Source organism: Gorilla gorilla, chromosome 12, assembly GCF_029281585.2.
Source record: "Gorilla gorilla gorilla isolate KB3781 chromosome 12, NHGRI_mGorGor1-v2.1_pri, whole genome shotgun sequence".
In the NCBI taxonomy this organism is placed as follows: domain Eukaryota; kingdom Metazoa; phylum Chordata; class Mammalia; order Primates; family Hominidae; genus Gorilla; species Gorilla gorilla.
In genome coordinates this window covers 32,300,209-32,315,437 of record NC_073236.2, presented here as the reverse complement: position 1 = coordinate 32,315,437, position 15,229 = coordinate 32,300,209, and the positions used below count along the sequence as shown (strand labels likewise).

The 15,229-nt window shown below is 46.8% G+C and overlaps 2 protein-coding genes across 3 annotated transcripts in view; one reads left to right on the top strand and one right to left on the bottom strand.

Moving 5' to 3' along the window:
- Positions 1-1,669: 1,669 nt before the first annotated feature.
- Positions 1,670-13,265, bottom strand: ZNF514 (zinc finger protein 514). Of its 2 annotated transcripts, none has more exons than XM_055378978.2 (5): positions 12,635-13,265; positions 11,026-11,114; positions 6,609-6,735; positions 6,143-6,238; positions 1,670-3,732 (listed from the first exon to the last, which is right to left on the bottom strand). In XM_055378978.2, exons 1-5 carry the CDS (start codon positions 12,651-12,653, stop codon positions 2,747-2,749), a joined length of 1,317 nt encoding a protein of 438 aa, XP_055234953.2. In that variant the 5' UTR covers positions 12,654-13,265; the 3' UTR covers positions 1,670-2,746. The 2 variants fall into 2 exon arrangements, with proteins under 2 accessions (XP_055234953.2, XP_004031448.3); XM_004031400.5 differs by having other exon boundaries at positions 12,530-13,261.
- Positions 12,964-15,229, top strand: part of ZNF2 (zinc finger protein 2) — a 23,587-nt gene continuing 21,321 nt past the window's right edge. Inside the window, exon 1 of the mRNA XM_055378981.2 lies at positions 12,964-13,068. Within this exon, the coding sequence (XP_055234956.2) occupies positions 12,964-13,068 (105 nt within the window). The remainder of the gene's footprint in view (positions 13,069-15,229) is intronic.

Sequence of the window (15,229 nt, the reverse complement as noted above, 5' to 3'; positions counted from 1 at the left end):
GGAGGCTTCTGTCAGGAGCAGCAGGAGGTTGGAGCAGCCTAAAGAGGGCATTATATACCACACACGGGGGTGAGGATTTATCTTGTAGGCAGTGCAAAGGATTTTTGGAGGGCAGGACACTGGGTTCAAACTGTAAGTATGGTTAATATGGCAAGGATACATGAGGAGACAGATTTTGGATGAAGACCAGTTACAAAATTGTGACAGATGTCTAGGTATAAAGTGATCTGGGTAGGTACAGAAAAGGGCACTGGGAAAAAAGGGAGAGATGGAGCAAGAAAATATTTGCTATTTCTGCTCCTGTAAACCTTAGCTGTCCAGGAATAAATTTCTGTGTGATTTTTAGGCTCCAAGACTTGCATCTTGACCTCAGCTGTCCAAGTACTTCCAGATCCAGATGCCTCCTGTGCATCCTACCTGCCCTGGCCAACCTTGTGGACTCTTAGACCCAGCCTGTCTGCATGGGCCCACTTTCAGCTGGTTCCCTGAATTCTGGGCTCAACTTCCTCATCTGGACTTTAAATACTTAAAGTATTTTCCTCAGTATAAGCTAATCCTTATTAGGCAAGTATCCTTTGGTCTACGCCAGCTCCTGGTCTAGGCTTCTCCACCTGAGTTACAGAGCCAACATGGTAGGAACTTTAAAGAAGAGCCTGACAAGGTTCTGAGACCCAGTAAATGTAGGGGTAACTGTTACAGAAAATAAAAAGTGATACCAAAAATGCACAGATGGCTTGAAGTAACAAACAAAACAGGAATACTTGTTTAGCAATGGTTGGTATATGTGTAAATGTGATTTTGAAAAATTATTTTATTGAGGTATATTTACCATAAAATCTGCCCATATAAAGTGAACAATTCAATGATTTTTAGTGAAGTTACCAAATTGTTCAACCATCACCACTATCTAGTTTTAGAACATTTTCGTCACCCTAAAAAGATTCCTTGTAACATTTGCAGTTACTTTGTTTCTGAAGATCTGCCATTTCTGGACATTTCCTAAAATGGTACTAGAAAATACCTGGTCTCTGGCATCTGCCTTCTTTCACTTAGAATCACGTTTTTGAGATCTGGATTGTGCATAATACCCATATTTTAGTTTTTTTTTTTTTTTTTTTTCTGAGACGGAGTCTCAATCTGTCTCCCAGGCTGGAGTGCAGTGGCGTGATCTCGGCTGACTGCAAGCTCCGCCTCCCCGATTCACGCCATTCTCCTGCCTCAGCCTTCCCAGTAGCTGGGACTACAGGCGCCCGCCACCACTCCTGGCTAATTTTTTTGTATTTTTAGGAGAGACAGGGTTTCACCGTGTTAGCCAGGATGGTCTCGAACTCCTGACCTCGTGATCTGTCCGCCTCGGCCTCCCAAAGTGCTGAGATCACAGGCGTGAGCCACTGCGCCCAGCCTATTTTAGTAATTTTAATGTTTAAACAAGGTTTCATTTCATTTCAAAAATTCCAAATCTATTAGCATAAAGATGTAACGAAAATTGCTTTTTGCTCAATCCTAGACCACTCCATTGCCTCACAAAGAAAGGTAACATGTGCTACAGAGAAAGAAGTGCATGGAGATGTTGTACTGCAAAGATCCAGTCTATTAATCTCCATACTACAGCTGTGAACCACAGGAAAGAGGCCCAGCCCAGTTAGGACTATAGGCCAAGGCATGTCACTTTCTGAACATCAGTTTTATTAGCTCTAAAATACGACTGGGCTAGATCATGGGTAGCTGTCTACCTTTCTCAGCCTCCATCCTCTGCACCCATGCATGACACCCTGCCCCGTCAGTAACAGCATGAGGAGGCAATGCACAAGTGTGGTTATACAAATGGCCCCACCAGGCAGAAAATCACCAGACAAGGTGATTTCTCAGCTTCTTTTCAGCTCTAGTTTTATACATCTCAAGTTGGAAAGGAACTTTCCTCACATTCATCATGTTCCCAAGGTTTCTCTTTGAGATGAATACTGAAGCTTGAACTCTACTAATGGGTTCTCCCAGTTTCACTAACTTTGAAGCGTTGCTCTAGCACAAATTCTCTAATGTACAAATTCTCTAACGTGTTTTGGTGGAACATCCACCAAAGCCCTTCCCACACTCATCACGTCACCAGAGTTTCCAGCTAGTAGGGAGAGTTCTAAGGGGTTTATAAAGCAATGAGGTTTGGCTGAAGGCTCTCCCACATTACCCACATTCACAGGTTTTTCTCAGGTATGAATTTTCTGATACTTAATAAGGGATGAGCTCTGACTGAAGGCCTTCCTCTATTTCCTGCTTTCATAGGGCCTCTCTCTAGTATGTGTTCTTGATGCTTAGTAAAGGAAGAGATACAACTGAAGATTTTTCCATACTTACCACACTTGTAGAATTTCTCTCCAGTACAAGTTATCTGATTTTCTTAAAGAATCAGTATGTAACTGAAGGCTTGCCACACTCACTGCATTGATAAGGCTCCTCCCCAGTGTCGGCTGTCTGATGCTGAATAATATGCATCCTCTGATCAAAGCCTTCCCATATTCATTACATTCACGTGGTTTCTCACTAGTATGGATTCTCCCGTGTTTGGTAAGAGAGGGGAAGCCCACCCCCTCTTGACATTGATAGGGATTCTCTTTAGTAATTATTGCCTGATGTGGAACAAGATGTGGTCTTCCCACATACATTACACCTTTAGGATCTCTCTCTGATATGAATTCTTTAAGTTCCAGTGATGTCTGCACTCCAACTGAAAGCCCTTCTATATTCACTGAATTTATAGGGGTTTTTTTCCAGCATGACTTCTCTGATGTTTAATAAGGGATGCAGTATGAGCAAAGGCCCTTCCACACTCATTACATTTGTAGGGTTTCTCTCCAGTGTGAAATCTGTAATGTTGAGTGAGAGATGAACTCTGGCTGAAGGCTCTCCCACATTTATTACATTTGTAAGGTTTCTCTCCAGTATGAAATCTGTAATGCACAATGAGTGATGAGCTCTGGCTGAAGGTTCTCCCACATTCCCTGCATTCATAGGGCTTTTCTCCAGTATGAGTCCTCTGATGCTTAATAAGGGATGAAGTGTGACCAAAGGCTCGTCCACATTCATTACATTTGTAGGGTTTCTCTCCAGTGTGAAATCTATAGTGCAGAACAAGAGATGAACTCTGGCTGAAGGCTCTCCCACATTCACTGCACTCATAGGGCTTTTCTCCAGTATGAGTTCTTTGATGTTTAATAAGGGATGAAATATGACCAAAGGCTCTTCCACAGTCACTGCATTCATACGGCTTTTCTCCAGTGTGACATCGCTGATGGCGCCTAAGTTCTGACTGGAAGTGAAAGGACTTCCCACATTCATTACATTTACAAGATTTCTTTTCTGGGTGCGTTCTCTGAGAGTTGTTTCCCCCTAAAGTCTGCCTGAATGCTGTATCACATTTATAAGATCCTTCTCCCATGAGAATGCTGTGTTGGTTAACAAGGACTGATCTTAAACCTAAGCTTCTCCCAAATCCATTCCATTTATAATCTCTGCTAAGGGTGGTGGCAGATTTGTGAGTGGCTGACATTTGTTTCAGGTGTCTCTCCTGTTTTATCTGCTGCATCTCTAACTGGCCATCACAACCACAGGCTGCTTTCAACTTGGAGAACTGCAGCACATCTTGAATATGTTTTTCCACTGATACTACCTGGAATAATTCTTCTTTGGAAATTCCCCAACTTGGCATTGATTCCTTGGATTTAGACCTTCTCTCCCAGTCTGTTAAAAAAAAAAAAAAGAAGAAGACATTCTAGTATGTAGAATGTCCTATGTAGCAAGAAAAGCAAGCTCCTATAATGAATGTGAAATAATTAAGCTTTAAAATAACACCTAAAAGGGACATACAGATTTTTTCAATAATGGCTTATGTCTGAAGATGGTTTTGGAGTATCGAGAATGAGTGATGAGCAGATGACTGGAGATTAAGAAAATCTGAGAGATATGTGTTTAGATTCCAGTACACAAGGTAAGTCCAAAGACTAAAGATGAGAGGAGGGTAGGAAGGGTGACAAGGAAATAGACTAATTTTAAAGGATGGAGACAAAAATCAATAAACCAAGTATAGGATTGTAAGTCACCCAGGTACAGATTCTGTATTCTCACAATTTCTTCAGGCCTACATAATTGTAACAGAATTCTACCCAGTCTTCCTACCTCCAGGTTTCCTGAAACCCTTCACTTTCTTCTTTCCCAAATGCCCATTTCCTTAAGTTTCTTCCCAGTCTTAATCTTCCAAATGCTCTCCAGTGCCTACAGGATAAACCCTTCATCTTTCACTATAGCTCTATAATACTTTACCAGGTCCTGTCCTCTTTTTCAGCAAGTGCCTTGAGCACAGAAACTGGCTGCCTTCCTGTTTCCCATATATCCACTGCCCCTCTCACCACTCTCTTTCTTTAAGACTTTGCATACCTTTCAGGGACAAGCTCATGTCCTCCACGAAGTATTCCTTTAACACCTTAGTGCACACCCTATATTATTACATATTATGCACATATACATATAACATGTATCATATTACTCTATATAATTATGATAGGAAGAGAAACTCTCCCCTAAAGATGCCCATACCCTAATCACAAGAACCTGTGAGTGGGTTACCTTATATGACAAAAGGGACTTTGCAGATGTGATTAAGGGCACAGACCTGGAGATGGGGAGATTATCCTGGATTATTTAAATAGGCCAAATCTAATCATGAGTGCTTAAAATAGGAGAGCATTTCCTGGCTGGGCAGAAAGATGTGTAAGCCACTGCTGGCTTTGAAGATGGAAGATGGGCACTTTCAGTCAAGTAATCTGGCAGTCTCTAGAAGCTGGGAACACCCATCTGTTTATAGCCAGCAAGAAAACAAGGACCTCGGTTTTATAACTGCAAGGTATTGGTTCTGCCAACAACCCAGATGAAAAGAAAAAAGGTGCCCAGCCACTCCAGAAAGGTGCGCAGCCCTGTGGACATCTTGGTTGGAACCATGTGATACATGTGCCAGACTTCTGACCTATGAACTATGACATGAGTTTGTGTTGTTTAAAGCCACCAAGTTTGTGCTACTCTGTTTCAGCCACAGTGGAAAATTAATAAAATAATAATAACAAGCACACTTCTGAAGAAGGAAATGACTGGTAATGCCTAACCAGTGGTCCCAGAGGCCAGTCAGAGAGTTTCTGAGTCAATAGGTCTTGTGCGGCTCCTGGGAACCTGAATGTTTAACAAGCTCCCTGGGACATTCTGAAACATAGCCATGCTCATATAGCACTGTTAAATAAACAGATGACTAGATCCAGATGTCAGACCCTTGATCTCATTTTGGAAGGGAAAAAGATCAAGTAAGTACCAGTACAGAGGAGATCAGCATCTTCCCTCTCTGCCATAACCTAGCTTCCTTTCATAAAGCCCAGCCTATCCTCTCAGGAATTTAGCACCACTTTCCTGAGCTTCAGCTCTGGCCACGGATAAGGTTCTGGCTCATGGAAATGAACTGGCATAGACTGTCATGTGCCTCCAGTGTGCTTGGGTTACACACAGCAGTCAGGAAAGCTTTGAGTCAAGAATTCTGCTCCAAGGCATATAGCCTACCAGGTACTCTCAAGTCACCTGAGAATCAAAGGTCTCAAAGGGATGCTGTTAACAGCTGTTAAGGAGTAGTCTTTGTTCCTGGAACCACTTTTTTTGAGACTCACCTTAATCAAGCTTGAAGTGTCCTCACCTGGATCTTCGTGACATCTTCTGTCTGTCCTTGCCTGTAACCCCTTCATTTCTGGGGTGCTCAACTTTTTTGTTTGATCCCTCACTAACTCCCTTAACTCTGCTGATCTAGGACTGCCTGGCCCTATATGATTGTTGATCCATCTAACATTGACTATGAGACATCTAGTGATGCTGCGTGGCACCAATAACCCAGAAGGCATGGGCAGAGATGGGAACCAAACAAAGCATAAAGACTAGAAAAGCAAAGGAACATCTCCTCTCATGACACCAGAAATAATTACAAAATTCAACATACCGGAGTTGAGGGCTCCTGCCAAGTGATCTCATCTTCTGAAAGGACAGCACACTGACCAAAGGCTCTGGGCTACCTCCCACCCCAGCTGGGCCTTATCATATGCAATGCTCTCACTCACTCACTCACCTGAGTGGGCTCCTGTTGAGATTTCTCTCTCCACCATGAAGGGCTCACCCCCTTCCTCCAACTGGCAGATCACATATGGTTTGGATACTAGAAGGCCTGATGGTAGAGAAGGAAAAGGATTTTGGTTGTGTGTGCCAGTGGCCAAGTCTTTGGATATTCATCTTCAAGGTGGAGAAATACTGTAGGCATGGAAAGCCTCCAGAGAACAGGCATTGTGAAAAGTCAGGAACACAGCCAGGTAACTTCCTATTTCAACTCCATAAGTAGCTGGATGTTTCCTAGAACTAGGAACAGAAATACTGTATCACTGGGCCCCAAAGAGAATGTAAATGTCTGATTCCAGACTTCCCAAGGAAACCCAGGGCAAAACTCAGCCAACCGGCCCAGACACCATTAGCTCTTAAACATCAAGGAAATCAAGAAGTCCTGCTGGGTGGGCTTTGGGCTTTGGAGGGCTTGTGCTCACCCAGAATGGCCAAGTTCCTGAAGTTCTCCAGCATCACCTCCCTGTAGAGGTCCTTCTGAGCAGGGTTCAGCTGCCCCCACTCCCACTGGCTGAATTCCACAGCCACATCTTCAAATGTCATCAGGTCCTGAAACACAGAAGACACTCCTGTACCCTGAAGGAGCACCCTCATGGCCCTGGGGAGAAGAGCAGGCAGGCATCTAAGGAGAACCTCAGGATGTGCAAGAAGGGATTCTGAGTGCCCAGCAGCTATCCCAGTGCCCACAGAGTTGTGGGTTTTGTTATCTCAAAAATATTTTAAGCTGCTCCAGGGATTGTACCATCCTTACCACTTGGTGTCTCACCCAGTGTCCACTTATATGCTTATCAACATGAAACTGCTAGGAAATATAATCAGGGTCTCAGGTGAATCAGGCCTACAGAGACATTCTTCTTAGGTGGAGGTAAATGTAATACATTTCCTCATTTGTCAAAAGGTTTTATTCTCAATCTAGTTACATTTAATTGGAATCAATTAGAATTAACAGATGAATATGCTTTGCATTCTCAAATACACAAGGATCAACAGTTTTCTAATAAAGTATTTTTGAAACTTGTGACCTATGATTTTAACAACAATAAGGCCAAATCAAGTAATCTGGGGCTTATGATAATTTATCCTCCACCTGCCTGCCAGCACACAGTTCAGCAAAAGTAAATCACAAGTGGCTTTATGATGAAACAATAAGTTTTGTGCGTTTGACTAGCATGATCCTTTCCCCCAAAACCTAATAATTATTCAGTTCCTAAGTTTATAAAGCTGAGCATGAGACCCTAGATCCCAGGTCACCATTATAAAGCATAATTATTCTACAGGTCCTGGCCAGAACTATCCTGTCACCTTCAATCTCAGTAATTAGAACACCTCCCATTTAGCTTATATTGTATGGCAATCCACTAAAGAGCAAAATAGGTGGAAGTAAGTACTATAAATTCCTGTTACTTTTACACCAAAGTATTTAAAAATCAAATCCCATTTAGATACTGATTCCACAGAAAAGCTGAAGTAACAATTTTATAATATAAAAATCATCCAAAATAATCAAACATGAAAAATGCACTACTATAGTGACCTCTTTTGATGGGTTATATTATTTGTCCAAAATATCCACTGGCCCTCCCTAAAGAATTGAGCTTCTGCCTCCCCCTGCCACAGGTGGGGCAATGTCATCTGCTTTCTCAAACTGAATGTGAAAGACACGAGCTACAGGTGAGCAAAAGCCTTCAGAGCCAGTGGGGGTTCTGCAATTGTCCTTTCCTGTCTGCCTTGAAAATGGCAAATGATCTGAGTGAAGATGTAGGCAAAGCCACAGCTGTGGCAACATGGGCAAGAGGGAACCTTTCATGGTGTAAGTCTCTGAGGGTTTGCTGTTGCTATCATGACATAACTAGCCTATACTGACTCTTTAAAAAACTGGTACTCAAAGTGGAGTTCTGCCATAACAAAAAGCCAAAAAATAGATGACACTGGCATCCAGGCCAGGCAGTGAAGAAACTTATTGGCAAGGTGGCAACCCATGTAATTTGGTGGTGAACTGTTTGGTGAAACTATTGCCTTCAGTAACTTGAAAGATGAACAATGAAAGCATGAGCTTGTGATGTTATGAGAAGAGGCTGGAAACATAACATTAGTAGTGTGAGTTGGTTGTTATTGACTGAGTTTGACAAAGTATTACAAGAAAAAATGAGCTCAAGAGTTTGTGGTTTGCAAAACAAAAATGGAAGGCAATAGGAAATGTCCAGAAATGCTAGGGCTTGCAGGGTTGGAGACAACCAATTCTCATTTCCAACTGGCCAAAGACAATATACATCAGCTTCTGCGTGACAACGGCTAATTAAAACTCAGCCCATTTTCAGGGACCAAATCATGGATGTGGTTGTCAAACCTTTTTGTTTAAACCTCTGAGTAATTTCAAAAGGCTCCCAGTAAATCTCCCAGTAATTTCAAAAGGCTCCCAGTAAAGGCTTTCAGTGGGACCAAATTGTTCAGAGTGAAAAAAGTATAGATTTCCCAAGGAAATCCAAAAACTCCACAATTAAGGCTAAAGAAGGGGGCATATTTCAAAAAGAACTGTGGGTCAAACCACTGACACATGGAGCCAACTGGAAACAAATTCATAAAAAGCTGATTAAGTTTTTTAGAGTTGCACTTAAAACAATCCTGGGCTACCAACCTACTCCAGCAGGATGAAAAAGCTGCTTTGCCCCCAAGAAAGCTTATTCTCCAGTATCATCTTCATATGACACCAAGGAGGTATCAAAAGGAAGGAACTTCCCAATGGCAAAGCCAACAGCCAAGGAAAACACTAGGCCAGGGAGCTCCACCCAGGGAGCAGAACCAGGGTGTAACCTACAGACTTTCCCACTCCCAAGACCAAGGGTCCTCACAGTGTCTGTCCAGTGGAATTTCACGACTGTTATGGACCTGGGACTGACTCTTCCCATGCTTCCCTCTTCTGCAAAGGAGTGTCTACCATGGCCATCCTGTCCCCATTGCTCATTGTATATTGGATATATGGATTCAGGTAATTGTCCTTTTAGTTTATAGGTATCCAGACCCACAGGGTCTCCATCCAGACTATCGCGCCATCCAGGACTTTGATCATGATGCTCTGACTGGATGCAGCTCTTGGGTTATTTCTCTTGGAGGGCATTTTGTGTGCAGGAGAGAGGGAAGTGAACATGTATGGGTAAGAAAATATACAGTGATAGATGAATTATTTGCTTAACATAATCCCTGCCCTTCCCTTTAGGATCCTCACTCTAGGAGGCTAATACTTCTCACTTCATTAACATTAGGCTTGGCCACGGGACCTGCAGCAGCCAGTGGGTTGTGAGCAGAAGCCACATGTGCCGCTTCTGAGTGGAAACCCAAAGAGCCATCCCCGGGTTCTCACGCTGCTCTTTCCCTCTGATACAAGAAGAGCATATCCCAGAGGGAACTGACCCTTCAGCCTGAAGCTCAGAGAGAAGAGGGTGTGGAGCAGAGTCACAGTCAGCCCACTACTGACAAAGACAGCAGAAAGAAGAAAGGCACTCTTTCTAACTGCGAGCCATTGAGATGTGGGGCTGTCATTACCACACTGAACCCACCTAAGTGCTCTGATAAACCTCTGAATGATGTACATCAGGGCCAAAAAGATTTAACTGCTATTTATGACTTTACTGATTAAATTCCTTACTAGGGGGGTTCCCCCTTTTGGCTTGAAAGTTAAATGTCAGTGTCTATCATCAAACCTGAATCCCATGCCTATCCTGGATGCTGGGAAACCCCGGAGGCTGGCCTTTGTACCCCTCCACATCCAGCTCACTAAAGACAAACCTGAATCCCCCTTGAGGGCCAGTCACCATGATCCCTGATGCCAACAAGGATTAGGCAGTTACCATCTGCCAGCGGAACTGCCAGCGGACTCTAACAATAACATGAGGCGGCTCTGATTGAGTGGTTAAGATCTCAGAGCCAGACAGCCTGGATGTAAAATTGGGGTCCCTTCCTCACTAACTAGATAAGCATGAACAAGTTACTTTCTCTCTCTGTGCCTTGACTTCTTCAGTTAACCTCTCCACACTTTGGTTACCATTCTTCAAAATGGTAACCATTTATGGGAATGTTTTAGAGACAAAAAGAATTAGTATGTGTAAATTGTAGAGAATAGTTCCTGATACAGGTTTTGTTCTCCATAAATAATAACTATTTTCATCATCATTAACATTATTATAGTCTTCATGTTACTGCTGCCTGCTTAACATGTTACTGGTGGCAAACCAATGCATAGAGAGGTTAGGTGACTCATCATCCAAGGCCACACAGCCTGTAAGTAGTAAAGTTAAGTGTGCCTCCTCCCTAATCCAGGGAGATAACATCTGAACAGGGACCCAGCTTCAAACAGCCTGCCCACCTGTCCATACCCTCAGAACCTGCTTGTCCCCAATTCTCCATGAGCTTTCCCAACCTCTCCAGAACAGGCCGATTCCCCTTTTCGTGAACCTCGATGGAAAGGCCTGTCTGTGCCACTCCATTTGGCATCAAACCATTCACATCCTGTTACTGGTGGCTGCGTTCTGGGTGTCAGGGTCCTCTCCCACTGTGGCTGTGACACTCTTTCAAGGCCAGGGCTGTCATATTACCTGGTGGTCACCACAGTGCCCTTTCCAGAAATATGCCAGAGTAAGCCCAAACGATCTGAGTGGGTGCACAGCAAGAAGAGAACACCCCGGACAGGGCAGGGAGCCATCATTCACTTGGATGGGCTCAGCCTCCTGCAGAGACAGTATTGGGTCAGTTCCCTTAGTGAAAAAAGAGGCTACTTTTTGGTGAAAAGTAGGCAAAGCTAACCATCGTTCATGCATTTGAGGAAAAATTAAGAATACAACTCACCCGAGGCCTGGCTTTCAGGAATGAATTGGTTGTTCCCTCTTCTCCTGGGAATCTCTCTGGAGGAAGAGCAGGATTCTGAGAAGGGGAAGCTGGGAAGGTAGAAGGAGACATAAGCGAAGCTGACCCTGCCAGCACACACAGCTCTCAGACTTCCCAAGCCTGAGACCCAGAACAACTCTGAATGTCACCTCCGTTGTTCTGAGGACACCAGTGGATCAAAAGGATCTGAGAGGCAGCTTCTAGCCTTCAAACATTGAGAGAAGTGCCCCTGTACACAGCTGCATGAGGCTCCCACCTGTCCACAGCCCACATCAGTCTACAAGTGAAGTGTGACCAGTCTGGCCATACCACTGAAGTTATTTACTGGGCATACTGTATGCAGGTCATCTCCTAGGACTTTTGGAAATATAAATATGGAAAAGAACTTCAAGGAACTTTAAATCTAGCCTACAGGTTAACAATTACACAAGACCCAAGGCAAGGCCATGAGGGATTATGAGGCTTTAAGGGGAGGAAGTTACACCTCTCCCCTCATCCTTGGGAACCCAGCTCAGAGGCCACCTCTTTCTGAGAAGCTGCCCCTGGTGTTCCCAAGCTCTGTTAGGTCTCTGCAACACACTTGAGAGCTCCTTCATTATAAAGCTTTGCATCATACTGTTCATAAAAGCCTTAAAACAAACCAAAAAAACCCAAACCATGCCAGAGAAGTAGTTAAGGCTAACAACATGGGTGTAAGCATAGCACAGTTAGGCATTCCTCAAGCTTCATGTGTGTGTGTGGATCCCTGAGGATCTTGTTAAACTCTGGCTCAAGACTTGCTAAGACCCTGTTTGAGGATGTGTGGGGCCCCAGAGTCTGCAATTCTAGAGAGCTTCTGGGCAATGCCTCTGCTGGTCCCAGAGCCACACTGATTCACAAGGGTATAAAGGAAAAAAGAGGGGGTGGGAAGCCCACGGACTGGGCCCAGTTCTTCCACTGGCCAGTTATGTGTCCTTGAGCACGTGCACTGAAGGATGAACAGTCGGATTAAAATGCCCACCTGGTTAGAGATAGGACGTTCTAAACTTAGGACTTGCTTAAAATCTCCTGGGTCACCTGGATTACCCTGCCCCCAAGGCTACTGGGGGAAGGGGCTCAGAGGAGGTACCCACCAGGTACACTGCTGACCTTATACACCGCTGAGCTAGAACGACTGGAAGAACCTTATTAGTGAGGTGATTAAGGAGGTGGATGACAAGGCCCCAAATGGCCCTATTGTCCTCTGATCCCTGGCCAAGGGCCACTCCCTCTTGGGTTTGCTTGCCCTCTCCCTGCCGCAGCAGGAAGAGATCAGATCCTCTTCTGCTCTCTTCTGGCCATTGGGACAATTTTCCATGGCCATCCCCTCCACCTCCGCCACGGTCATCTAGAGACCCCTGCCAGACCCAAGAGACTGCGGCTTCAGCCTTCTGGGTCTGGAAGGTTAGATGTCGCCACACGGAAGGCAGATGAAGTACAGCCTCACCCTTCAGTGGGATTCCCCGGCCTCTTCCTGGGGTCCTCCTGATATTGGGCCCGGTACTAGCTCCCCAAGAGGGCTCTTGGCCCTCTGCACGCTCCAGAGCCAAACCTGATGCTGTGGAGTCCATAGCTGGGGCTAAGGAGCGGCGTCCTTTCACTAGGTCCAAATCTCTGTTCTTCGGCCACAGCCCTGTGGTCCTCCCGAGAGTTCAGGGAGCGGGACGCAGGCTGGGGCTGCCTGGGGGGACACGGGGCATCCCCACTAGGCGCGGCGGGGCCAGCGGACCAGCAGGGCCCAGAGCAGGGCCGGCAAACCCCGGTGCGCCCGGCGCGGCGCACTGCTGCCCGGGGTCGTGCTCTTCCCTCGCCAAGTCCGGCCTCCTACCCCCGGCTCGGCTCCTCCTCAGGACCAGGCTCTGGAACCCAGCTCCCACGTGGATGCACACGCACAGTGGGCTCAGACTACCAGGAGACACGGCCACAGCCACGCCCGCAACGCGAGGGCCCAGCGCTCTTCAGCTGCCCGGAGACAGTAGGGATTCGGTGAGAGCCTCACAGGAGCAGGGACCGACTCTATCAGCCCGGCTCGCCCCGCTGTCCCTGCCTAGCTCCGGCCTGCACAGTCCCTAGCGGGGGGCACTCGGAGGGACACACCCAGCTCTGTAAGGGGCCGGGGCGTGGGCCCAGTACAGGTCTGCGCGCCCGCAGTCTCCGAACGCTCACAGGACCAGGCCCCGCCCACAGGACCAGGCCGCGCCCGCCCCCGCGCCCGCCCCCGCGCCCGCCCCCGCGCCCGCCCCCGCGCCCGCCCCGCGCCAGCCCCGCGCCAGCCCCGCCTCCCGAGGCCGTCCCGAGCTTGCGCACACGCGGCCGCCGCCGGGGCCCTTCAGAGCCAGCGCCGGTGGTGGGGTGCTGGTGCGGCGAAGCTGGAGAGGCGGGGCTTGCGGGCGCCTGTAGGACCTCCGCTAGGAGGGGCCGTGCTCGCCGGCCACGCGCCGGTTTTCACTCCGCTCTGCCCCAAGGGCCGGGACCTACAAGCATTTCCCTTCTCGCGCGTGACTTTGGTAGCTGAGCCTCATATCTCTCTCGTTTTTTGGGGGGAGGGGGGAGACAGCCTCACTCTGTCGCCCAGGTGGGAGTGCAGGGGCGCGCTCTCGGCTCACCGCAACCTCTGTCTTCTGGGTACAAGCAATTCTCGTGTCTCAGCCTCCGTAGGAGCTGGGATTACAGGTTCCCGCCACCACGCCCAGCTAATTTGTTGTATTTTTAGTGGAGACGGGGTTTCACTATGTTAGCCACGCTGGTCTCGAATTCCGACCTCAGATGATCCTCCCGCCTCAGCCTCCCAAAGTGCTGTGATTACAGGTGTGAGCCACCGCCCCCAACCTGCGTATCTCGATGTAAGGCTATTCAACAGAAGCCGCGTTCCTACCCTGGATCTGCTGAGTGAGGATTTCCAGGAGGCTCTCCTGGCGTGCCTAGGGGATACTGGGGACTCAGTGCTAGATACTGCTTCTACAGGCTGCCCCGTGCCTCTTGCCTTTCTCCATCTGCCCCTGAATTCAGCGAAGGGTGCTGAAGAACAAAAGAGGACTTTGAACGCCCTCCTGCTCCAGAAACAAATATCATTTAGGACCCAGAAGAAATGGAAAAACGGCCTGCTATGGTCTGAATGTATGTGTCCCCCTCAAATTCATATGTTGAAACCTAACTCCCAAGGTGATAGTATTAAGAAGTGGAGCCTTTGGAAGACTCTGCCCTCATGAATGAGATTAGTGCCCTTTAAAAACAGCCCTTAGACCGGGCATGGTGGCTCACATCTGTAATCCCAGCACTTTGGGAGGCCGAGGCGGGCGGATCACTTGAGGTCAGAAGTTTGAGACCAGCCTGGCCAACATGGTGAAACCCTGTCTCTACCAAAAATATATTTAAAAATTAGCTGGGCGTGGTGGTGCACGCCTGTAATCCTAGCTACTCAGGAGGCTGAGGCAGAATTGCTTGAACCCGGGAGGCAGAGGTTGTAGTGAGCCAAGATCGTGCCACTGCACTCCAGCCTGGGCGACAGAGCAAGACTCCGTCTCAAAAAATAAGTTAAATAAATAAAATAAAAATAAAAACGGGCCTTAAGCCCCCTTTGCTCCTCCTGCCATGTGAGGACACAGAAGGTGTCATCTATGAGAAGCGTACCCTCACCAGCCCCTGAACTGGCTGGCACGTTGATATTGGATTTCCCAGCATCCAGAACTGTGAACAACAAATTTGCGTTGTTTACAAATTCCCCAGTTTAAGACACTCTGTTATAGCAGCGCCAATGCCTAAGACACAGTCTGAGTATTAAAACGGTGGTTTTCTGGAGGCAGTCCTCAGCCAGAGAAGGGCCACTTATGAGGACAGAGAGATTGGTTTATCAACCCTATTTAGGAGTTCAGGACAAAATAGCTTACAAAATCAAGGCAAAGACAAAATAACACGAAATCAAGGCAAAGAGACCATTCTCCTTTCCTGCTTTTGCAGTCTCTGTTTCACTTTTCTGCCAGCATTTCCAGTGGCACAGATGGCCAGGATGGCGCAGCAAGCAAGCCCTCTTCCACGCAGGGGGACATTGTCTGGGAACCATGGCTGATATAGGAGCGTTTCCATCTTCGGTGCTCTGAACCAAAAAGGTGAGGGGATGGACAAATGAGAAAAGATTTTCATCTCATTG

Excerpts from the sequence above, each read along its gene's own strand:
- ZNF514 (XM_004031400.5), bottom strand. The coding sequence starts at position 12,653 with ATGGACTCCACAGCATCAGGTTTGGCTCTGGAGCGTGCAGAGGGCCAA. Across the intron at positions 6,736-11,025 it reads TCCTGAAAGCCAGGCCTCGG|GACCTGATGACATTTGAAGA; the intron begins GTGAGTTGTATT and ends TCTGTGTTTCAG. Across the intron at positions 3,733-6,142 it reads CTCAACAGGAGCCCACTCAG|ACTGGGAGAGAAGGTCTAAA; the intron begins GTGAGTGAGTGA and ends TTTTTTTAACAG.